The 26,281-nt window shown below is 36.1% G+C and overlaps 1 protein-coding gene across 2 annotated transcripts in view; it reads left to right on the forward strand.

Annotated features, from left to right (window-relative positions):
* LOC129755128 (sodium/potassium-transporting ATPase subunit beta-1-interacting protein) overlaps positions 1 to 26,281 on the forward strand; it is a 197,072-nt gene that overhangs the window by 155,229 nt on the left and 15,562 nt on the right. Inside the window, exon 6 of one of the 2 annotated variants that reach the window (XM_055751468.1) lies at positions 22,643 to 22,697. In XM_055751468.1, the coding sequence (XP_055607443.1) occupies positions 22,643 to 22,697 (55 nt within the window). Of the gene's footprint in view, positions 1 to 22,642; positions 25,321 to 26,281 lie in introns of those variants that run through there. The other variant, XM_055751467.1, reaches the window with a different exon arrangement.

Consider the following 26,281-nt stretch of genomic DNA (forward strand, 5'->3'; position numbering starts at 1 on the left):
TTTTGATGGAAGGCTCTAAATTAGGGTTATCATATCCTGCGACGATGAAAAGAGTACATTGAGATTCTTTTGTTCCAAAAAGAGTAAGAAGGAACGCTGTATATTTTTGAACTCATTCAAATACTTCTGATTTGGAGCCAACCAGCGGACGAACCCAGCAATAAACCCCCTTCTCCAAACATCATAAAATTCTGAAATTATTTTGCGACTTTATCGACGAAGGTTAAAAAGTTGAAATGTTAGACGGATAGAAGATTAGAAGAAGATTTTAAGTGTTTAAAAGATATTCAATATTCTTGTGTGAGATGCGGAATACAAACATCATAAACTAAAACAGATTGTCCTTGCTTTTTCTGATAAAATATGTTTTTGAAGTTTTCATAAAAAAGAGTACATTTTGTAGAATTTAACAAAAAAAAAGTGTACACTCATTTCTCGTTCGGCATAGAGTACATATACTCTTATGTGTTTACAGCGACAAGTTGCTAGTACAATCTGTCAGTTTTGCTGCATGAATGATCTATTCGTGTTGCTTTTTTGCACTTGAATGAATAGAAAGGCCAAAGAGTCCCAATTTTCCGATTTTTTAATGTGCATTAACTTCGATGTAACAAACAATCGAAAAATTCACATACAAAATACAAAGCCAAGGGATAAGGTGAAAACAATTTCGCTGAATCGAGTGGTGAGCGCCGTTTAGCGCTCAGCTCACAAAAATAGCCTCGATGGTTGTACTCCATTTCCTCGAAAACGTTTGCCCATAATTAAAAATCCCCAGAATTTCAATCATCAGAATGAACAATTTCCCAGAAAATTTTCCACCAGAATGAACCATTTCCCATAAAAAAAATTTCTTCAGAATGAACCATTTCCCCTTAAAAATGTTCACTTGAATTACCCTTTCCCAGAAAATTGAATATTTTATTCCTAACTAGAATTTGAAAAAATAAAGATTTTTCACCACAAAAATTGGGTTCTTACATCCATCGAGGCAGAAGGGGCCGAAGCGGCACAAAAGTGACAAAACCGCTTAGCTCCCAAATCCGAGGTGGCCGCCTATCCGACGTCAGAAGCGGCGAACCCTGTTTCTTAGCCTAGGTCTGCGTGGAAGCTAGGGTGTTTCCTTTGCCAAGCGACAGCGTGAAAGATAATATGTTTTTCAAGTTCGAACGCGTCGCGTGAGGAGTGGGCTACTGAAATGATTAAACTAGAGGGGAAAAAACTACAGGCAAAATTTAGGTTTTGTGGCATCCTAGGAAATGGTCCATTCTGGTTAAAAAAAAATCTGAAAAATGGATTATTCTAGAGGAAAAAATCTGTCTAGCCATCCCTCTTTGTTTTTGTATTTTGATGTATCTTTTCTACTTTCAACGATTTTTTTTACTTACTTGAAAAATTTGTATGCTGGAAGATTTGAACTGTGACCCTTCAGAAGCTGAACACGTTTTCTTTGAACCGTGGCCAGTGCTTTGTAACTTATAGTGTTTTCGTTTATTGGCAGTGGCAACCTAGTTACCCACGGGTTTTGCCCTAACTGTTCGGTTATTAATTCAGAAGTCCACTAGTTTTGCCCGAGATTTGAACCTCAAGCAGGCGGTTGCACCCCGTAAAAGTTGTCAGTGTTGGGGGTGAGCATGAGGGTGAGTATAGCAACCATATATTTGCATCGTCCCGGGTAACGATTCTGTTTGTTTATTCCGAAAAAGTTTTGCACCGCGCGAGTGGAGATAAACGAAAACGGCATTAGTTTTCGAGCCAGACATTAATTTGAATAATATTTAACTTATTAACTTGTTCACAGTAGGCGGAAAAATAAAAAAAGATGTAAACATTTGCCCTTCACAAAATGATGCATTAAATCGTTTCATTCCGGATCTGACAACAGTGAGTGTGAGTTTTTCAAAAACACTTTTTCTGGCTTTTCAGTACAAATATAAAAAACATTTCAACCGGTAGTTGATCACTTATGCAGTGCAGTTATGCAAAAAAAACAATAATAAAGATTGCGGAATGTTTCGTTATGAACCCGAAATTTGAAGAGCAAAAAATTTTTAATTGCTAAAAGGTTTTCGTGTGTAAATAAATCAACAATTACAATTACAAAAAAAAAAAAAAAAAAAAAGCTGAAGGTTGAATTACGTTTTCTCTTTGTGTTTTTCTGCATACTTTTAGGTTACTCTTGACTAAAACACCTTGACTTTATTGCCAAGCCAAGAAAATTTCTTCATTTGCTTCTGAATCGAGAACTTACGCTCAACGCCAGTCGGTAGTCGCGATTGGCGATGCTCGAGGTGCTGGAGGAGGTGAATATAAATGTTACATTCAGGACAAATTTGAATAAATTGTTGATTTCGACTTTTGATTTAGACTAAAACAATTGACATGGCCGATTTTTATAGTCTAGTTTTATAAGATTTTTACTTAATGAAAACTTCTGTTGAATGTTCAGAAACTGAACTTTGTATAAGCAAAGACTTGCCATATTATTTAAAATCACGTGAATGTTTTTATTTCGAGTTTTTTTTCTAAAACATTTTTTCTTATTACCAGTGACAGTGATTAAAAATATTTTTTAGGCAAATACATCTTCCATCCGCTAATGACATATCAAAATATTTATAATAATAATAATTCACGTAGAAGTTCCAGTAATCAAGAAGTTTGTAAACAATCCCGCATTAATGAAACTTTTTTGAACCTCCCATGTTCGTCAAAGTTTGATAAAAAACACTCGAGGGAAATTCTTCCGAGTACCTTTTATTCAGCCAAATGTAAACTTCAAAAGTTCAAAATTAATCAATTATGCGAGTTTTGGTTACTAGGGTTATACTTAAAACAGATGGCAATTCACCAGAAAATGCACAAAAATGATTGATTCAGGTGCAAAAGATGTTGTTGAATCGAGAGATTTACACCGCTTAGCGTTTAGTTGACAAGAAGAGTCCAAATCGTCCCACATCTGAAATCATCCGATATTTTGTGGAATTGAATGATAAACACATTCATTCAAACATAATAATTTGAATGATGAATATTGGTTTATAAATTTATTGAGTCGATCCAACAGTAACTTTCAAACCTAGTTCACTGATTTTGCGAATTTTCCGAAGCACTCTCTTTTGTTACAAAATTGTTTTTTTTTTGTTTAAACATATTGCATGAATTTAATGGAAATTCGTTCGGTTGAGGCTCTTCTCGTCAACTGAATGCTAAACAGTGCTCATTAGACCGCTGCAAAAATGACTTTTTGCTCCCATGGTTTTTAATGTCTTTTCGGTCACCGATCATCAGTGTGAAATTTGAGATGATTTGGGTGATTCCTTAATCAACGCAACGCGTTTCAATTTTTTATGGAAATTTGCATGGAAGAAGACATTTTTGCGTATTGAATCATCCAGAAATTTGAAATTGGCTTGGAACAAAGTTTGTCTTCAATTATTGGTTTTGCCGATTCTTAAGCTTTTTTGGTAATATGAGAAGAAGCTAAATATTTCGGAGGAGTTTGCCATGACTTTTGGGCAACACACGCGTGTTTGTTTTCGTCCCGCAAAAATTTTAATAAAATTTAATTAAAGATGAAATTTTAGAACGAATCAGTGATAAATGTTTGGAAAAGTGGCCGGTGGAAGTTCCCGAAATGGTTTCTAGTTTGTTCAGAACGCTGAACCTGGTACGGGGGAGTGATGAGCATGTATACATCCTGATTGATTTGATGCTGCGGGAAGCAGGTTGTTTTTTTCCTTATGCTTGGGTCGTTTGATATGTGATGTGATTTAGTGAAAGCTCTTCGGTTCACAATATATATAAAAAGGCATGAGAAGTGAAAATATTGGGAACATATACTATTTCAAGTATGGCATTAACTGAAATTCAATCGTGTGTGAGTTTTGTTGACCAGTCAAACCATTGAAATATTCCCGATGCCTTTATTGAAGATAAGGGGCCGTTCACATACCACGTGGACAACTTAGGGGGGGAGAGGGGTATGAAAATGTCCACGCTTGTCCACGGAGATGGGGGTAGGGGTTTGGGTCATGTCCACGTGGACATACTTTCTTTCAAAATATTTTCTAAAGGTGAATAAATATTAAGACGTTTAAATTAAAATCTAAAAATGACAAAGCTCACCAGTTTAAGCTTAAACAATTAGTAGCTACCTGAAACTAAGTGATCAATACTGGGAACTGAAATGAAGGGAGAAAATTTGTCAATGATCACACAAATTGTGCAGCCAATGATTGAATTAGTGGCAATTTGTTAGAGAACATAAGAAGGTTTGAGTTCAAATGAGAGAAACCAGTGCTCAGAGAGAGTGAAAATGTGTTAATTTTTTGAATTTGTGAACTGCCCTTCTAAGCAAGATTGTCACATGTGGAAATATCGCGATTGAAATATCAGCTATATTTCCAAATTTCTCTCAAACTAAAAATTCATCGACAGTTTTTTCGTAGTGAACAGTTCAAGCTAATCATTTTACAATGTTTTCTGCCAAAAAAATTACATTTCCTACAAAAAATAGCAAATTAGAGTCAAAAATGCTCCGTGTGACACTTTTGCGTAGAATCAGAACGCATGCCGATGCTAGTTCTACGAATAACTGTCACACGGCTACAATTTTTCTATCATTTTAAAAGCTTGCGTAGTTCATTTTTTTCCCAAAAACTCTTGATAATCCGTAATTTGAGAAATACGTTCCTCTTTGTTTATAAAAATGTATAGTTGAATATGGTGAATATGGTGAAAATTTCTCTGAATAAAACACTCAAGGCTTCTTGCTCCTCCTCTGCCCTCTATTTTAGTGTTCTTTTCAGTGAATAACATTAAATTCAACAGTTTGAACTCATCTTAAGACAATTTTTTGATAAAATTTGCATTTTTCATAGAATTTTCTCTAGTGTGACATTCTTGCGTAGAACTATCAACATAGAGACAACCACCTTGATGAAAATTTCGTATAAGTTCAGAACAAAGTATACTTGTTTGTGTTTTTATTCGAAAGTCGAAAGTTAACACTAAAAGAGACCGTTTCCAGCAATAAAGTGAAAATGACCCAAAAGTCACATGGAACGTTCTTGCTTAGAACGGCAGTGAAGTAGTTTTGGAATTCTGCAAATGCGAAGAATTCTCTCTTGATTTCAATCCCTTGGATAAATATGACTGGATTTATACTTTTCGTTGTTTGTTGGCTTCTCAGTCTAATATAAATAAGAATGTAACAATACTGTTTACTGTGTGGAATATAATAATTTAGAAATTTAAAATTTTTAGAATATTTTATATCAGGAAATTTTTATACGTTTTTTTTTTTCAAAATCAGCCATTTCTATGACAAAAAGGCAAAAAGTGATGTTTTCTAACTGTCAAATTATGGGTATTTAAAAAAATATTTCAAATCTGTCCACGTGGACATCCGGAGAGGGGGGTAGGGGTTTGCCAAATGTCCACGCTTGTCCTCGGAGGGGGAGGAGGGGGTCAAAAATCTGATTTTTCTGTCCACGTGGTATCTGAACGGCCCCTAAGTATCCTTTTCAAATGGTAAAACGGTAAAATGATTAAAATGTATTTATATTTATATGGTTAAAAGGTAAGATGTTTAAAATGTATTATATTCATATATTTAAAATAGCTTAACTCTTTTCAAGGGGATTCGTGGGGGGTTGGATAGGTCACCAAGCGAACGAAAGACTGATATACAATGGATTGTGGGTTCAAGCCAGCCGGAGTATCTCGGCAAATATGGAATCATGAGAAGGATACTATGGTTCCTTTTCATAATTCTAAATTTGTTTCGAACAGTCGGAAGAAAGTTTGGTGAGTCAAACCTATCCCAAACCAGTGGTAACGGACCCCTTGGTTGCACTGCAAATATTGTTGGTGAGTTAAGCATGGACACTATTTGAACGTGCGATCGAGACTTCCCGTACCGACTCGGGTCGAAAGACCTATCAGCCACTGGTGGGTTTAACATACATACATACATACATACATATGAGAAGAAGCTAAATATTTCGTTAAAAAGTTATGACACGAATGCCACGAAGATAGTAAAGTGTCACTAATAAAACTTAATAATAAATTAAAAAAGTTCTAACCATTTCAAAATAAAAAACCTGAATTCAATGGAAATAATTTTGAAATGGCAGGCTTTGCTGGCTAGAGCTTTCACAAATTTCAAGAAATATTTTTGTCGAGGTTAAATAAGTCAACAAATTCAACAAGAAAGTGACACTACTGTAATCAATCAGAGCGATCTATCTTGAGAAGCTACACAGTAAATAGGGGACAAACCACAAAAGATCTAACAACTGGTCGCAGTGGTAGGGACCCAAAAAAAAGTCAACAAATTGGCTATGCAAAGCAGCTTTTTACGACTTTTCATTTTCATCCTATGGTTAAACAGCTTTTAAATGAGCAGTCAAAAACTCAAAAATAAAAAATAAATTGAAAAGAAATTGTATGATTTAGGAGTAATTGGAATGATTGAGACATCTCTGATTAACTGAGCGCAGAGCATCACTTAACCTTCTTTTACGGTTTAAAAATGAACAATTAGCCGGTTTGGGTCATACCTATAGACCAAGATTACTATTTTGAGTGTATCTTCAAAACTACTGAACCGATTTTCATAAATTATACCATTTTGGAATCGTCTACATGTTCACAATCTTTATGAATAATAAAAAATTATTATAATTTTTTGATGTCTAAATATTGAGCCGAAAGACAAAACGATCAAAAAAAATACGGCGTATTTGATCGAAGATCGTGACCATCGGTTCGAATAATGAAATTTCACTATGTCAGCTAAACTTTCGCTGATTCAATTAAAGTAAAAAAAAGTTTTTGGTTTCCGAAGTCATATATCATGAATGGAATTAAAAGAAAAATAATAACCTAATGATTTCTTGAAAACCGTTGTTTTTACTGAATATTTAGCTTATATTTATAAAACTGAGTTGATAAATTATTTAACCACTGAAAACTGACTGAATTTTAATTTTTTGTTATATTTAATCACATTAAGATCCGCGAAAAAACTCACAACGAGAGTTTCCAGAAATTCGCTGAGCCGTATTTCAACATAATATGAATTAAATGTGCAGACTTCATATTCTTGAGTTAAACCCCTTGTTTGTGCACCGAACCGAGGATTGCCGTGGAATCCTTTAACAATGGAGCAACTGAACGACCTTGACCTGGCTGACGATATCGTTTTGCTCGCCCAAACACAACCGGACATGCAGAGCAAACTCGACGACCTCACCGAAAGTTCCAAGGCAGCAGGTCTCAAAGTCAATGTCGGAAAGACCAAGTCGATGGAGATCAACACAGGAAATCCCTCCAGTTTCATGGTAGCTGGGCAACAAGTTGAGAAAGTGGAGTGCTTCCAGTATCTTGGTAGCCAGATAACGCCTGATGGTGGTACCAGGAAAGACATCGAAACCCGGATCAGAAAGGCCCGATTTGCGTTTGCGAGTCTCCGAAACATCTGGCGGTCACGCCAGATCTCTCTACGAACAAAAATCCGAATCTTCAACTCAAACGTCAAATCCGTATTGCTGTACGGGTGCGAAACTTGGTGCACATATGCGGTGATGACGCGAAAACTGCAAGTATTTGTAAACCGCTGCCTGCGGAACATCATCCGCGCTTGGTGGCCTGGCAACTGGATCTCGAATGAGGAACTACATCGCCGGTGTCATCAAAAGGCGCTAGAAATCGATATTCGGGAACGTAAGTGGAGATGGATTGGGCACACGCTGCGAAAAGATGAAAACGAGATTTGCAGAGAGGCGCTTGACTGGAATCCAGAAGGGCATCGAAGAAGAGGCAGGCCCAGAAACTCGTGGCGGCGAAGCCTAGCCGCTGAAATCCGAACTGTCGACGAGAATCTTGACTGGGACCAGGTGATGACGCTGGCTCCGGATCGTCAACAGTGGAGGTCTTTTACCACGGCTCTATGCACCGGTGGATCGGCGCGGGATCATTAAGTAAGTAAGTAAGTAAACCCCTTAAAACCCCCCGTCGGACGGCCTTGATCTGAATTCATTTCAATCAAAAGTTTTTAAATACGACTTCAACAAAATGACTTATCTTTTATGCAAAAACCCATTTTTAAGGCTTTTTGGCTTTTAGGTCGTTTTCTAAAGACCATAAAAATCAAAACTCAAATTTTTATGAAGCATCTGATAGCAAACATTTGGACGATTTCAAAATGGTAAAGTTTATGAAAATCGGTTCTGTAGTTATAATCAGAACTATAATCCGGGTCTATATGGCCCTAACTGGCTTATTGTCCTTTTTTTGCTGGGTGACTCTGGTAACCCTATTCAATAACTTAAAAAAATGAGAAATTGTAGAGCTTCTTATTTTAGGAAAAGTCAGAAAATATCATGCCTTTAGTTATAATCGCAGGTTAACAACATTTTTCAACGCAACCAAACTTTCTTTAGGTTTTTGACCTTCTACACCACCCGATTTCGATCTGACTAAATTTGCGAGATGCCCTTGAGCTGTGGGTTAGTGCTACCGGACTACGGTACCTACTACTTCATTGGGTACCGGCAGTCAAGGGCAGGTAATCTGTTTCTAAACAAATTCCAATCTTTTTTTTCAACCGGGGCCGCCAACCTGGTGTCGTTTTGAGTCGCCACTCGGTACCGCTCGCTTATGTGGTAGCTTTTTGAACTTGAGTGTTGGAAACAGTTTGTTCCATCGTCAATTTCTAATCCGTAGCATCAAGCTTCCCAAATGCTCTCTATCGTGCCATCGAAGCTTCTTACCTTCTATTTTTTTTTCTCCACCGACCATTTCTATACATTATAAATGTACCGGTGTACGTGTTGTTGTTAATCAACGCGGTAAAAAGTCGTGCTGTTCCACTTTTTTGCCATCCGTCCCCAGCCAACATGCCGAGAGTTGCTTGATTCTGAACATGGTCATTATTAGTGTAGCTAGCTCGCTTCTCGCTTCTTGCTGGCTAAACTAAAGTGGCGCCCAAGAGCAATTGGAGTGTGGTGAAAGCGGCCTTTCTTTTTTTTTCACTCATCCACATGCCCGATTCTGATCCTCTAGTTCGTCGTCGTCGACTTGAAAGCAAGAAGTGCTAGATGGAAAGTGTACTTCAAGTACAATGCAATTAAACCGGGATTGTGGATGTATGTTGTTTATGTTTTTAAGGTTGCGAATTTTATTTACAGTTTATTCTTCGTTTTGGACCCCTTGCGTGCGACCCTTAAACCGTTCTTAGCTAGAACTAGGTTGAGTTAATTACGCCAATAAAACGAAAATCGATAATCTTGAACATCTTTCTTCATTTTATGCTCCACATTAGAAAAAAAACCTTAAATTGAGGATTTGGTGTTGTAGTTCTTTTTCTTTAGTTTTCTGCTTTTAAAGGGTCAAACAGTACAAAAATGGACAATTTTCATCTTATTGTCCATATAAAAAATACCAATTTCATGAATGTAAAGTGACTTTGAAAACCTGGAATTGCAAAACTTTCATTTCTCCAGTGCTTTTGCTATCATTACGACTATGTAAATGATGCAGGCACATTTCTACAACCAATCGAAAAGCGCTCGTTGTTTCATAAAAGGAAGGGCAAGATAAGCATAAGGCACTTGTTTTCTGTCCTCGAGTTGCAATTTAATTTTACCATTATCACCAAATCGAATCATGGTCGAAAGGTGGTCTGGTTTTCCAATCGTTATTGTACTTGTTTCCGAAAAACTTGTTGTTTTGGGTTTGCTGCACTGCACTGAACCCAGTTGTATTTGCATATTTGGATTTAGGGAATGATAAAAGGACAAATTTTATTTAAGACGTTAATTTCGAAGTATACACAATGTGTATTACACAAACAAAATACGAATGAAGATTTTCATTCAAAAATGTATATATTTTTTATATGTTTCCAATTTTGGCTAAATTCAATTATAAGAATTCACTACATCCAAAGTCTCATCTGTTACCACGTACCAGTACCAACATACCTTTTCAAAGGCTCATGAACTGCATGTGGCAGATTCCGCCAAGATAAACCTTCCTCAAACATTTAAACGGGCCCCTGACAAAAACATTCCGGTTCTGTGTTGGTTTGAAGATATGGCTGTACCTACCTACTTTAGCTGCTGCTTCTGCTGTTTGCTCAAACATTTCTTCTCTTCTTGAGAACAACAACTTTCTACCGATATCACGTTTTCCACCTTTGGACGAATCTTCTAGCACGTTTGTTATCTTAGGATGGTATTTATAAATACTGGTCCAAAGAATTTCGTTATTGAGGATTCCCGATCGGTTCAAGATAGGGTGGAAGAACCAATTGTTGGAGTGTTGTTATGATTCAGCTACTGATTAAGTGACATTAATGAATATGTACTTTCTTCAAAGTAATAAATGAAAACTTAAATATTAATAGAATGAAAATAAACCTTAAAGGAGAAATGAAAGCATATCTTTTTTTCACTTTATTTTAGTTTTATTTGACTATGCTTTCAGATAAAGTGACAAATGAAGTTTTACTTACTGACGGCTTATTTAAAGTTTCAGACCTCAGAGGACAATATAAGACTTAATAGATAACATTATTAATTAAGTATTCTGAAGATTTTTGTAAATGAATGCTGTATAAATATAACCAACAAGTTTTGAATATTTTTTTTTCTAATTTGCCAGATTTTGTAGTAAAAAACGACCTAGAGTTTGTAATTTTCAAAAAAAATATTTTTTGTAAATGGAGAGTCCCATTCGGAAACAACTTCAATGTTACGTAACTTGAATAATTTTCGGAATTAGTACAAAAATGAGCTGATTCCACAAAGTACAACTGATAATCAACTGATATTTAACTGATGCTCAAAAAGGAGCAATGTTATAGTAAAAAACAAGGGACGAGCTCACCAATATTTAGACATCATGCTTTCTATAAGAGATGCTGCACCGAAAAAATTCTTCACATGAGCGCTACGTGAAAATGTACATGACCCATTCCAGCGTGACGTCACAACGTTTGCAAAACAATTTTTTGGTATATTGAATGTAAGTTTTACAGGTCATATCGCACATTGTTAAAAATTGTACATTATAGGGTCAAAATTTAATTCTCTACAATTTGAAACCAAAAGTATTTGTGTAGAATAAATAGTTAACAAAATATAAGCAAAAGGAATCGTGACGTCACAACGCGCCTCTTTTCCCACTTTTCAGTTTTTTTTACAACGCCGCAATTTTCTGCTCTTCTATTTGATCAAATTTTATGAAAATATCAGGAAAGTATCGATTCATTACAACCAACAAATCGCTGTTTTTGATTTTTTCAAATTTTGATTTCAATTTATTTTAGAGCGATTCAGTTTCGTGACGTCACAACGCACCATTTTTTTAAAGCAGGGGTTTGCAAAGCGTTGTGACGTCACGAAATGTTATGGTTAGCTACATGAAATAAATCAAAGTATAATCTTAAAATGAATGCTTGATTTACTTAAAATGCTTAAAAACTTAATAAATAATGCGATTTGGTGATGAAATCGATCCATTTATTCCCAAAAATTAAAAGGAATAATATCTCAAAAGCCCATATAAGCAGATAAGGTTTGCAACACTGCTCACATCAATTTTATTCAAAGTTTTTTTGTGCGATCATGTGAATATTATTTAGGACAAAACAATAATTGCAAAGGAAAGGAAAAATAAATGATAATTTCAAAGCCTTCGATCTTTTCAAAGACAGTTAATCGACACTAGAGTGCCTAAATCAGCCATCTAATGAAAATCTTATAAGTTGCAAGCTTAAATAGATCCTAGGCCTAACACAAAGTCCAGTGCCAAATTTGGGGATTGGCCCACGGAAATGAGCCTAAAATTTGTATCGTATTATGAGAAATTGAGTTTGGAAGGACATTAAAACCAAGTTATGTACCAATTTCTGAAGTCCCTATCGGCTGATTTGTTTTAATTATAGTCATTCACAAAACTTTCATTATGACAAAAAGTTTATCTCAAGATCCCATTTCGACAATGGTTTAGTTAAAAATGTTAACTAGCTTCTGATGGGTCAAATACAAAAAATACCTGAATGATCGTTAATCGACGCTTATTTTGAACGTTATACCTGTTTTATGATAACTCAAATCGAAACGCGTTCCTCAGATGAAATATTGTCATAATCAAAGCTTTAAAATACTCAAATTAAAAGAAAAATTGGTTGATAAAGACCTAAATTATTGACGAAAAACGGTTTTTTTTATCATGCCGAACAAAATTTTTTGAATCTCATTACATTTATTTCATGGAACTTATGTTGTTTGAACATAATGCCAGAAAGAAATAGAAGCTACTAGCGGTGTTTTTCATTCCAACATAGATATATGAAGAACTTGATCTTTTGCAAGATTTTTATTCAAATCACAGATAACTACTTGTTTTATGATTCACAAATATTCTTTTACAAAATCGATGAGGATTTCATTTGTTTGATAGTTTGTTTATTCTTGAATCAAGCGTTTTTAAGCGCTGTTTTATATGTTCTATTAGAAATGTTTAAAAACATCTAAGTTAATGCAAATAAAAAATTTAGTTTTTTTAAAAACTCGATAATAGAATTCGTTTATTAAAGCACATTGTTATGTTGAACTTGTATTGAAGAAATACTATCATAGTGTTGAAGTAAAAAGTCTTGAATGTTTTCGAAAAAAAGTAAATAAATTTTCGTGACGTCACAACACATTCTTTACCCGGGTGCAACTCACAACCTACTAAACCGATTTTCAATCTAAAAATTGCATTAAATTCCACTCAAAAAGTTTGAAGAGACCTCAAATTTTCGACAATATGTGAAATTTCAGTAAATCATAAATTTAAAAACAGTAGAATTTTCGTGACGTCACAACGCTTAAAAATAGATACCTTTATCAACGATTCTAGAGCGTAAACATGCAGTAACTGTTATTTATCTTATATCATGCTTAAAAGATGGCTTTTCTACCATCATTTTGCAATAATTTTTTTTGACATAGCTAGATTTTTGACAAAGTTATGTTTTAAATAAAGAATATTTGCAAAAATCAATTTAATTTCATACTAAATTTTTTAAATTTCAACGTTAACATACTCAATTCTATAAAATGGTAGCTGAAAATCTTTAAATGGAAAATGACACTCAAGAAATAACCTTTCTAACGCTATGTAATTTATTTTTGGATAATGAAAAATAAAAATCAGTTCCCCAGTTGAGGGGTGCTTGGAATGGGTCACATGGATTTTTGCCGCCATGAAAATCACGTGATACCTACGTGAATTTCAGGTAGCAAACAAAGCTCGCGCAGCAAGCAGAATTCACGTTAAGTTCATGTGAGTTGTAGGTGAATTCCATATGGAGGCTACGTGTATTTGATTTCTTCTGCTACATGCATTTCACGTAGTTTTCATGGAAATATTTTATGTAGGGAGTTTCTTCAAATGTTTTAAAAGAATTTTATTTAAGTTTGCGGGAATTTTTTATTATCATGAATAAATGATAAATTAAACACGATCATCACCAAACTTTAAATTTCCACTTTCAAACTAACTAAACTTCACTTCACTTAATTTTTCAACACAAACCATCGTCGCGAAAATGTCATTTGGTGTGTCTCTTTAGCGGTAACTCGGCCGTCCTGGCTGCTCCAGTTCTAATTCTGTAAAAATAACAAATGTTCTGAGAAGAAACAAACACATAACAAAGTTTTTATTACTTACAAAAATTCACCCATCACCCAGAATTTTTCTATCTGTCAGCAGCAACTGTTGGATCCACGCCATATTGTGCTGTATATTTTTCACATCGATTTTACATTAATGAGCCATTGAGATTTACGTGAAAAACACATAGAAAGCACCCGACCCAACTATAATTGGGGGATCACTGGATTTTCACGTAAATCGGATGTGTTTTTGTTTTGGAAACGAACGGCTATGTGAATTTCACGTAAATATCAAGTGATTTTTTATAAGCTTCTAAGTGCTTCACGTAAATCGAGCAAAAATTCACGTAATGAGCGCCTACGTGAAAATATAGGTGAATTTAACGTTTCCTTTTCGGCTGAGTGTGCGATGCTGGAACAATCCAGTGGTACTGATAGTCTAGTTCCCTAGAATTGCCGCTTCCGATCTTCACGAATTCATCCCGGTATGAATTTTTTCATCCTCGAATATGTTTCGAAAAAATTTCCACTAGCTTCTTGAATAACTCCGTCAACTTGTATTTTTTGTTTAAACGATTTTTATTGTTTAAATGAAATTACTCAATAAAATATCAAAACCTATTCTTGTTTTCATTATTCCTTTTTATTGTTTTTAAGGGTGAAACGACCAAAAAGCGCTTAACTTCTACGAAGCATTAATCGCATAAATTATAATATAATATTAAAAAAAAAACTTGAACCCCTCATTTTGTTGCCACAGGTTTGTAGGATAATGAGCTGTTCTGTAACCAAAATGGCATCTACGCAAGAACAATGACATTTAAAAATTTGTCACCCCAAGAATTTTGTAGTATGATTATTAAACAAAAAAGTTCGATTTAGAAGGTGTTTTAGTTCAAGAATTGTACAAAGCGACAAAAGGTGAGACGTGGCAGAGATATCGAAAAACATTTAATTGTCAAAATTCCGCTTTACGTTAGCTTAGTCACGAAAGAGACGTAGTTTGTCGCATACCACTTCAAGGTTTTTTTCAGTAGTGGCATGACGCAATATCTGGCCAATACATTACGAATTTCGACAATTTAACACATAAAAGACCGTGAAACTCGGCATCCTATATTTTAGAATATATAAACTGTGCCAAATTCTACTCATTTATTTTCTTCGAAGTACCTTAACTGTTATTTTTAATTTTGTGGAACAAAATTCCATTGTGTTTTTTTTACATTTGAGTTATGCCATTAAGCAAAGCACACTCGAGACAAGCGAAAAAACGAGATGTCTGGTATTTAATCTGATACATATGTGTTTGAAAATTATTGAACTTAGGCATAGTCTTTTAAGGCAAATTAAGCTTTTCGCTAACTGACTACAATGTCAGAATCAACATTTTAAAATGATAACTGCAGCTAGAGTTTGCAATATGATTTCATCTTATTTAGTGAAACATCATCTTTAAATTTTCAAGATCTGATTTTTTCTGTACTTTCAAGTTTCATGAGCTCTTAAACTGTGCCAAAATGTATCTATGGGATATTGGTATGGATTCTCCACTCTCTCCATCTTCCAAAGTGGGGAGGATTTACGAACTTTCATAAAAAACATTGTTAGTATCTGAATAACGTCACATGCCACATGTCCATTTGTTTGATGAATACTCAAGTTATGTCATATAAAATATGAAAAAAATAGTCTCCTTTCCTCCTGAAAAAAGGGAAAGTGTCAAATTATTTTTACGCAAACAACCTTTCTGTTGTGGCTGGAGCAGATCTCGAATTGAGCAAAAAAAATTAATGGTGGCATCCCTACTCTCCACTCCTATATCCCATAGTGGAATAATGGAAAGGTTTTAAATAATCAAACAACTATTTTTCGGATCATATGCTCTTTCATGCCAAATTAGCTTCCATTTGCTAGTTTATTTATCAAGTTATGCAAAAAATTGTAAAGGGGGCCCTTTCACTTTCCTATCTCCCCACTGGAAGGAGGAAGTAACCGAATAGTCCTTTTTGGCGCTGGTAGTGTTCGTGATATTATGCTGGTTGTTTCACCAACACTTTTCAGTTTTGGGACAATCAACCTCAAAAACGACCATGTGCGTCGACCGGCTACCCGTTTTTTGTACCGAGAGTTTTTGAGGTTAATTGTCCCGTCTCATCTGTACACGCTCAGCAAGTGTGCGTAAGAAATGTCAAAAACAACTCTATAAGGATAGACACCTTTTCTGTTCTCAAATACCCTTCCATGCCAAATTGGTTTCCTTTACTCGAATTGCTCTCGAGATATGAAAAAAAAAATTGTATGGGAGGGAATGTCTCTTCCCTTCTATTCCCCCAATATGGAAGAAGGGTGGTATCTCAAATAATCAGAGAAATATTTCTCGTATATTCGCTTGAATGGTTTTTGAGTTATTTAAAAAAAATGTACAGCGGTCCTGTCACTCTTCCTGCAAGGAGGAAAGGATACCAAATATTAATTTAAACATTTCTCGTATCCTGATACCATCCTATGCCTATTATTTATTTTTTTTATTATTCCGTCTCACGACATAACTTTACGAACGCAATGCCTATACCTGATTCGGTTTCATTTGCTCGATTTTTTCTTCAGTAATGTAAAAAAATGTAAGAAAAAGGACCCCTCCCCTCTCTCCTATTTCTTCGATGGAAAGAGGGAAGGATCTCCCCAATGGAAGGAAGGATGGGTGCCAAATATTCATTTAAACATTTCTCGTACCTTGATATCATCCTATGTCAAAATTGGTTCCATTTGCTTCATAGTTTTATAGTTATGTAAAATAAATGTAAGAACTCCACTGGAAAGAAGGAGCGGTTTCAAATAATCATAGAAATATTTCTCGTACCCAAAAAAAAATATCACGCCAAATTTGGTATCATTTTCTTGATTGGTGTTCGAATTATGCAAACATTTATCTTTTGGTTGAGAGGCTCTCTCCACCCTTTCTGTGGTCTCAAACCATTAGGGTTAAATTCTAATTTAATTCCAATCTCGCTGCTACATATATTATGGTCTAAATAACGCATTTGTGTAATTAATTTGCTTAAAAAAATATTCAAAATGACGAAATTTTTCTAAAAATAATTTTTTTTAGATCCCTAATGAATTATTTTAAATTTAAACTGAATTAAAAGGATTGAGTACAACTTTCCAACGGTGCAAAAATCGAAGATATTATTTTTCTAAAAATAAAATTGTTGTTCACAAATGCGATGAAATTTGATGAAATTCTGTCGTTGTGGATACGATTTGCATGGTGTATGGCACTGCTTGATTGAGCGCGCAAACGGTTTGAGTAAAATCGATCGAGATCGATTTTTTTTGTACAAACAACCCTCTGTGGCATGGTGTATGGTGCTGTTTGTACAAAATTCAGGCTATTTACTCAGCCCCAGCCGGGGTGGTGGTAGTTTGTTGTTGTTGCTGTTGCTGTTTTCGCCAGTAATCGTTTGTGTTCGCGCGATATATGTTTGTATCGCGTGTACGCGAGCATAGAATCAAACAGTCGTCGCGGAATCATCAAATTTGCACACGCCATTTGTGTAATGTATGGCCTGCTTGAGACTGACAATACATCATTGTCTTGTGGCAGTGATGTCAGTTGAATTTATTGTTTTTCAATGCCAAAAGACATGCCCCTATTCAACTGCTAATAACTTTTTTGCCTAATAAGATACGAAGTTACAGTCTTCGACAATGTTGTTCAGGGGAAAATTTCCTTTTGAAAATTTATAAATTTGCACAAAAATCATTAGCATGCTCAGTTCCACAGAAGAAACAAAAATGATGTTGCTTTTAGAACAAAATATTCAATTTTTCACAAACATAAAAGTTTAAATTTACTCATGTAAACGTCACTGAAAAACTGGACTGATTCATGGATGAGTTTTGAACCAAAACAAAGCGTTTAAGACCCCAGGGTTCGAGAAATTAAAGAATGACCCCTAATGGTCTCAGTCTAGTGACAAATTACCAGCGCGTGAAACGAATCACTTTCATTTCTTCTATGAATTTAAAGTACATAAAATACTACCTATAAATCGATGTTTCCAATAATATGAGTAAGCTTGTTGTGAATCATCGACAATCTCGATTCGCTGCTTCGGTCGACGTCTTCCGAAGATCCGAGACGACACGTCGAGAAAGAGAATGATGCCAAAGAATGTGACAACGACTTCCGGTGCAAGTGACGGAGGTCGTTGCTCGCTCGCTTGCTTCCATGCACAAATTGTGCGATTCTTGATTCTGGAACCGAACTAGAATCCGCTTCAGCGGCGATGATGAGTCTATATATACAGAGAGAGGTACCTACATATACCTACCTATCGTCTGGGGTAACAATTCTCATCCAGATCGTTGAATATGCCATGCCGATGCTGCCTTCAAAATATGTATACAGCAGCAAGGACTTGGCAAAGTTATGGGCAAACGCGCCGTCGTTGTATAATGTGAAGAATGGAGCCAGAGAACCTGTCATGGAATGCGTTCCCTGCCTGAGTGAGTGCGGATGTTATCGTTATCTTTTTATGGCATTCATTCGATGAGCTCACAACTCGACGACATGTTCTCTTCTCTTATCGAATCAAAATATCCTCCAGGCTCAGCGGCTTGCTGCTGCTGCTTGGTGAGATCCTAGGGTTCTAAGTAGGTACTGGAACGTCGCTCGGAGCAGCCTTGAGAATCTGTTTGCTTTCAAGTGGTTTTAGTAGGTAGGACATTGGACCCACTCATCTCATCGGCAGAAATGTTATCCCTAAAGTTATGAAGGCGTAAACTGTTTCCTAGTTCAAGTTAAGATAAGCGCGTTTAAAAATTCCTCACGTGGAAGGATCGGGTGTCTTCAATGGCTTTTAGAAGAAATTATGGCCAGTTAAATTTTAAGAAAGAATTATAATTTTAATCTGTTCCAAATATTAGTGCTAATTTAAGATAATTTAGTTGTTTATTGATCTGATAATCCTATTTGATAAAAATTGTCATAATCAAAAAAAAATATTGTACGAGTATGAATAAATTTCACGCTGCTGAGCGAGTATGAACGTTCATTGAGGAATTAATCTGATTGGTTGTGCATTATTGTGCAATTTCATTCATCATATCGTTAATCCATTTCTGTCTCATTTTCCATTTGATTAACTTCTCGGGAACTTGAATCAATCTACATATTGTTTTTCCCCGAACAGGCTTTTAATCATTTTTTTGTAAAACAAAACTGATTTCACCCTTTGATGTGTGATACTTTTAAATTGATACATCAATTAAAGCACAGTAATCTTTTCCTAGGTCAGTGTTTCAGCCTTAAAGTTCTGACTTATCAAAATGAAAAAAAAAAATCATTATAAAATTGTTAATTTATGTCAACAAGATGTTGACAATATTACAAACGTTCACTAAATTTTGTTCTTTAAATGCAGAAGGATGTTTGTGATTAATAAATACTAAGAATTTTGTTAGAATCTCCAAATTGTCATCTGACGACAATGATTTTCCAAAAAAAAATAAACAATTCAATTTGATTTATGCATTTTTTTCTGCAAATCTCATTTGCTCTTATGAGAAGTGAAGTAGGCGTTGATAGAATCGGACGTAATTTTATCTCCGCGTGTGTCAAAATTGTAGTAGGAAAATGTATTGTGTGCATGTTATTGAATAACAAGGATAATAATTACACAGGGCACTTTCCATTAATAGAGAAGCTGGAACCTGTTAGGCCCTCGAATGTCGATGCGGCTTTTCCTGAAATGTCCTAGTGCGAGTCTAGTGGGGCGTAGTGTTGTGTGGTGTTGTTTCCCAGGCCGGGTGGGCCCAGCAATTCCAGATTGCGGACGTCTCTACAAAGTCCTTTTTGACAAATTTTTGGGCACCGAAGCTAAGTAGCTATTTCTTTTCTTTTAATTCTTTAAAAAGCGAAACCGATGTGTTCAAAATGAGTTTTTTTTGCCACAGTTTGCGATGAACATTTATTGCTTTCAGTAGCATGAACATTGTGATTTATTTCTTCGTAGCGTTCTGAAGCTCTTTGAGTTTCTCAAATGTAAGATCTCGATTAAAACATTTTTTTCAGATAGGGACGTTTGTGTCGAGAAAGAGGGGGGGGGGGGGGTTGTGGGAGGGCGTGGCCCTTTAGATGGGGACAGTTCGTTTGAGTAAATCAATGATTCTTCTATTGTCTGATTTTTTCTTTATCAAATAATCATTTCTTTAACGTGCTACTGATCTAACTTTTTACGTAATTTACTTCTAAAATTCGACAGACAAAAATTGTCAAAGGCTAATAAGAAAACTTTAAAAGTATAATATTGGACCCAAGATAAATAGTTTTTTTGTGTTTCAATCATTTTAATGAGGTTTATTTTATCTACCTTTCATTACTCATTCCATTATTAAAATAAAATGTTGAATAATAAGCTCAATCAATCAACTAACACTATTCTCCCATTATAAATGTTCTCAGTTTTTAAAATCAACACCAGTTAGAGTACATCGAGGTTAGTTATCCAAAAAGTCAGGAGAAACGATATGCAGTAGAAATCCACCTATCCTAGCTTCTGTTTTTTGAGCCATCCCAGCCATCAAAATCCATTTAATTATCGAGCTTTGAACCCTGATGGTATGCAAAACAGAAAGAAAACTCAAAGGCGCGCTCCCTTTATTACGGCTAAAAATGCATGTTAATGAAAACAAGATGTAAAAGTAAATGGTTGTAAACGGTATTCCTTTCGTAATTTTTGCATAAGATGTGAAACAACTTTATAAAATGGAAGAAATACGTTGGTTTTTCAAATCAAATGTCTTTCAACAAAAAAAGTGTAAATTTGGTAAATTTTCACAAAAAGAAGAGTACGCTCGTTTCTCGATCGAAAAAGAGTACATGTACTCTTAAAAGAGTACGTATGGTATCCCTAGTCCAAGGTCAATTGGGAAAACAAAATATACATATTTGGAAAACTAGGTTCAAAATTATAAATAAAAAACGTTTTTTTTAAACTTTTTTAAATTGTCATAGTAATAGGGTTTTTCATAACAGTTTTTTTAAAATTATTACTGAAATGAATGTGTATTAGAATTCAAAGGTAATTTTGAAGAATGCAATAGATAAAACAGAAACTGATAGAGATTAAAAATATATTTTTTATGTTTCACCGTAACACTAGTCAAAAGTCTGCCTCAATCAAATCTCCGCTTCCAGCCAAAATGATTTTGCGAGGATACAGAGGTAACCTCGATCTTAAAGTACAAAATAGATTATTCATCCCATCCTCTTTTTTTCAATCTATCCATTGACTACTAGGACATGGCCGGCACCGTTATTGATGTTCAAAGAAGGAGCATAAGTTTTGTGAATGAGCTGTTTATCCCAAGAACCATTCATTCGACACCTGAACGAAATTGATATTCTCGGTCAACCACGGAGTAGCAATCATTGGCAATGTTCAACTAAGCCACGTCTGCGATCGTGGAAATTGCAGTACATATGATTGAATTTGTTCAGAAAAAGGCAAATAGCCTTCAGATTTTTTTTTTTTGATAGAGCATTTCAGGATCAACGATTAAAGGTAGATGGAGTAGTCAATCAAGCTAACATAAGCTTAGCTAAGCTTAATCTTCCCTTATTTGCTCTTATACAAATAATGAATCCGTAATAAAATACTAATATCTTTTAATCTCCAGTACAACTTTTGGTTCAATAATATCGACCGGCATCCAAAAAAATTATATGCAGTTTGTGTTGTTTTAAAACAATACTATATGCATTAAAGGGTAAAAAATATTTAACCTCATTTTCCACTTAGGATTTTAAACATATTTTGTTTCAACAATAGAATATTTTGGTTGTAAACCTCAACTTATGATATGATTACAGCAGAAATAACCATAGCAATAGTAAATTCCTAGACGTCTAACTTTTCCCAACCATAATTTGACCTAATTTAGTTACATATTACTGATTACACTCATCGATACTGAAAAAAAAACTCATCGAAACTGATTTTTTTCCATAGTTGTGAGAATTTTTATTCGAATTGTGGTTCTCAATTTGTGAGTAAGGCAACTCAACAAGAAAGAAAACAATTCAATGTTTGTTACACTCTGTCAAGCTGAAGACGCTGGATCTATCAATGTTCAATGTTGAAGCAATTTAAATTCTTTTGTATAATTAGTTATGTAAATTACAAAGATCTTATGTAAATATGTTTCTATCTGCACTATCTTCATCTCCACATTTATCTATCGCTCATTTGATGGGCAGAGCTACAATCAAATCGAGCGCTACTTTAACGAATCACTTTAAACAAGCAAGCACACCTTTATCATCCATCTCGCATCCCGAAAAAGAAAATTAGAGAACAACCTCTCCCCAACATCGGGAGGGTCCACCTTATTTTACCCGCTTATTGATTTGTACAGCAAATGGAACATTTTCACTTTCATTATACGCTTTCTCACGCAGCTCACCACACATTTTTCTTTCTCCTGTTCTTCGGCACCCGCCAACAACAACATCATTATCGTTAAGAGGGTTTATTTGATTATGTTTTTGGTTACCCATTATTGGAGCCCCACATTCATCTTCACTCAACTGTGTCTTTTTTTTTGGTTCGACCATACAGCAGCGCATTTCACCTGTTAGCATTTTCGTTTCGAATGTTAGGAAAACGAAGTTAAAACATTTTGTTGCCCTTGTTGTAATGAAGTTATAGCTTTCGAACGTGCCAAAACCTTTCAATCGCCAATTAAAACAAATCTGCACGAACCAAACATGTCCCACGAACGAAATGAAAGAATTTAGCCCCAGACCGAAAAACCTTTTTACGTGAATGTGAATTTCTGTTCGTAACCACCCGACTTAACAACCAACCAATCAAATGAATGATTAGAAAGCTTTTCTGTAAGAACAGGGACTCATGTGTGGAATAATTTCTCTCTTTCTTACCCCGCAGTCGACTTTATGGGTGGTGATGCGAAAAGTCCTCAGCACACGGCCGTGCATCCAATGTACGTGAGCTATACTAGTTTGCCAACCACCACGAATAGTGCCACTTCAACGCAACTGAAGCAAGCAGTGGCCAATTCGGCGGCAAAACCGGTGGCCACACCAATTATCACAGCGAATTATCATAACAACAGTAGTAGTACTCACTGCCTCAGTAACACTAGCGCTAAGCTCGGAGTTGTGCTAAAGTCGATTAACGGTCACGGTAGCAAGAATCAGATATCATCCTCAAACACTAACACCCTTCTGTCGTCATCTTCCTCACCGTCATCGACATTTACCAATTGCAACGGAACGGGAAGTATCGGGAACAACAACAGTGGTAGAATCCCCCAAGCATCGGCACTCGCTGGAGTTGGACAAACACACGAGACACACATCCCACTTCATCAACAGCCACAACTCCCACATCCACTCAGTCGAAACTCTAGCTTTAGTAGGACACGCAGTGGTCAACTCCGTAAGAACAGCAGTAGCAGTGTGAACATCCGTTTTACGGACGTTACACATCAGCAGCAGCCTCAACAACAACGCCACCCATCGGCATCTTCCATAGCAAGTGGATTGATCCCGAACGATGACGATACTTTCTTCATTCCCAAAAGTTCATCTTGCCGGGCTAACTTTGGCTTCATTAATCCATTCAATAATGGCCCACCAAATCGGCTCTTTAAACAAAACGGAGAAGGAGATAGTGACTCCCGGGCCGATGACGACGACGATACCGATCGGTTAATTACCGGTTCGACTCAGCAACTCTCCCTCTCGACACCACTCAGGAGACATCCCTCGGTGACTTCGACCGGAAACAACAATGTCACGACCAGTGCCAGCAGCGGCACAACCACTCCGATGAACGATACCGGCAGTTACGGTTTCGAGCGAATCAATTTTACCCACGGGACCCGACCCGATTTCGGACCATTTCCGCAACAGCCACACAGAGCTGGACCTGGACCGGCTAGCAGCAACAGCAGGTCACATCATCAGCTACCTTCACCGCCAGTACAATCGATACAACCACCACCAGTGCCACCATTGCCACAACTACACCACTATCAGCAACAGCAACAACCCGACAGCCCGGATGCCTACAGATTGCCATACCAGTATGTCACACGGTCGCCGAATTTAAACCGAATCGCTCGCCGCAACAACTTAATCAATAACAATAATAGCAATAGCAATAGTAATACCAGTAACGGTTACAGTAACAACAACAGCAACAGCAGCAGTGGCAGCAACACACCCCGGGTCATGAGTCCCAAGTACTGTGACCAGATTCGTGAGCTTTCTTCCGCCGGGTCACCGGGTTATCCGAATCACGAGAACAACAATCGGTACCCACCGCCCCCACCTTCAGCGATGGTGGTAGGTGGAGCAGGCCAACCTCACCATCAATATCCAGCTATGTTGATACACCGAGCCAAATCCCAGGACCGGCTGGCCCATCGAAGTCGACGTCAGGGCCCGGGGGGATCTCGTGGCCAGTTTGGCGGCCACCACCAGCAGCAACGGCCTCGCTCGTTTTGCAGCAACAACGGAGCCTATCCGGACTATGTGATTATGGAGCATCCTGGCAGCTAGGCGAAGGAATCGATCCATCAGACTTTCTTTTTATCCCGACCGGCGCAATTCCTTTTATTTACCAAAAGAAAAACAACTTTCGTCTGTGATTTCTTTGGGGGACGACGACGACGAGGGTAGGCACATTTCATTGGACGATGGGGCTGATGGCGCTGGCGGCTCCCAATTGTCTGCTCCGCGAATCGGCGGAATCGTTCCGAACCACACAAAACAAGTTCAATCATAACCGTAACATAGTTTGCGCTGGTGGCATTTTCTTCTCATTGCTGCTCGTGTGTTCGACAGCATAATTTACGGTATCATTTTCTGTATTTGCCCGAGTTCTTATCAAGGCTTTACGGTTTCGTTTTCTGCGTGGGTGTAGGTAAAAGAATCAAAGCGCTGCTGACAGATAGGCAGCACGTGAAAAGTTCACTATTTTTTCTTCGTTGCTCGGTGGCATTTCGTGGAAATATCGAACGAGCATGCTTTGGACGTATACATTAGAAATTGATTATTTTTTTAAATATGGATACAAATGATACTTTGAGAATGATCAAATTGTTTTTTTCTTTTCAATTAGAATAGATTTTGAAATATTGTAAGAAAGAATTTGAAATGAATTAATATTCATTAAAACATTAGGTGCCGTAAATAAATGAAATTGTAGAATTCCGAAATTCGACAATCTATGCAGCCATTTGACCAAACTGTTCAAGTTTCGTAATATTGTGTTATTGAAGATACAGTACTCGAATGTTGAAAGCATACTATTTTATAATTAAATTGATCTCGTTTTGTTTATTTTACGTGTAACAGTCAATAACCAATGAGAAACAAGGTGTATCGTATTAGGCCCTCAATGTGTTAAAAACCAGCTTGGTAAATATGTTAGTTAAAATATCATAAAGTTTAAATGTTGGTATTTCTAAATTTGAAATTAGTTTTCACTTCCTCCATATTTCATGTGTCGCGTATTTGTATCTCACTTCAATGTAGTTTGATTTCAACGAATATTTTACCAAGTTTTTAGAGCAAGTTCACTGGTGTTGGGAAAAAGTGGTGGAAATTTTGACATTTTGAAAATTTTACCATGCAAAAATGTTTTCAAGATCTTGGGGCGTTGTATTTTTTTACAACACTGTTTCTATTTCAGCCGTATTGCTATTTTTGCATCACAGCATGCGAAAATACAACACGTGTTGTAAAAAAACTAGAAGGCGACAGATCTTGAAAAGGTTTTTGCATGGCAAAATTTTCAAAACGTGCCGTAAGTGTCAAAATTTCTACCACTTTTTCCCAACACCAGTGAACTTGCTCTTAGAGCTTCAAAGTTTGTTCATAAGAAAATAAAATTGGAACATTTTTTTTTTAGGAGTAGGCGTTGTCCTGATGGCAGCGCACCTTTTGATTTTTTTTGGGTCAACGGAAGTTTTCATCAAATTGATTGTTTAAATAAGAATATTTTTCATAAATTGTTCGAAGATGTGTAAAAGAAGTAGCTGGATGTCTACTGAATCTCTGATCGCCGGAAGTGTTTCAAACGGGCTTGTGGGATGATTGCTATGTACAGTACCGTTCATAATTGTATAGAAATTGGAAGCAAGAGCACTGTCACTTTGAATTTGAACTTCCATAACTTTTAACTCTGATGATATTTTTTATCAATTTTTTTGCGTTGGATAGATCAACTATCACACTATTATATCACAAAATTTGAGCTTTCTGGAGTTTGTGTGGCCTGAGAAACAGTAATTCTATGAAAATCGGACTTTTTAGACTTTTTTCATTCAAACTGCAATATCTCTGACACTACGTTACATTTTTTATTGTAATTTTGCAGAGTGATTGTTGAAATATAATGCTAGCATGTCTGAAGTTTTCAAAAAGTTCTATCGATGAGATCAAAAGTTACGCGAGGTGCAATTTTTCAGGCATGAACCTAGAAATGCGATTTCTATAGAATTTTGGACGATATAATAGTGTGATAGTTGATCTATCTAACGCAAAAAATTTGATA

The sequence above is a fragment of the Uranotaenia lowii genome, chromosome 3 (genome assembly GCF_029784155.1).
Source record: "Uranotaenia lowii strain MFRU-FL chromosome 3, ASM2978415v1, whole genome shotgun sequence".
Lineage (NCBI taxonomy): Eukaryota > Metazoa > Arthropoda > Insecta > Diptera > Culicidae > Uranotaenia > Uranotaenia lowii.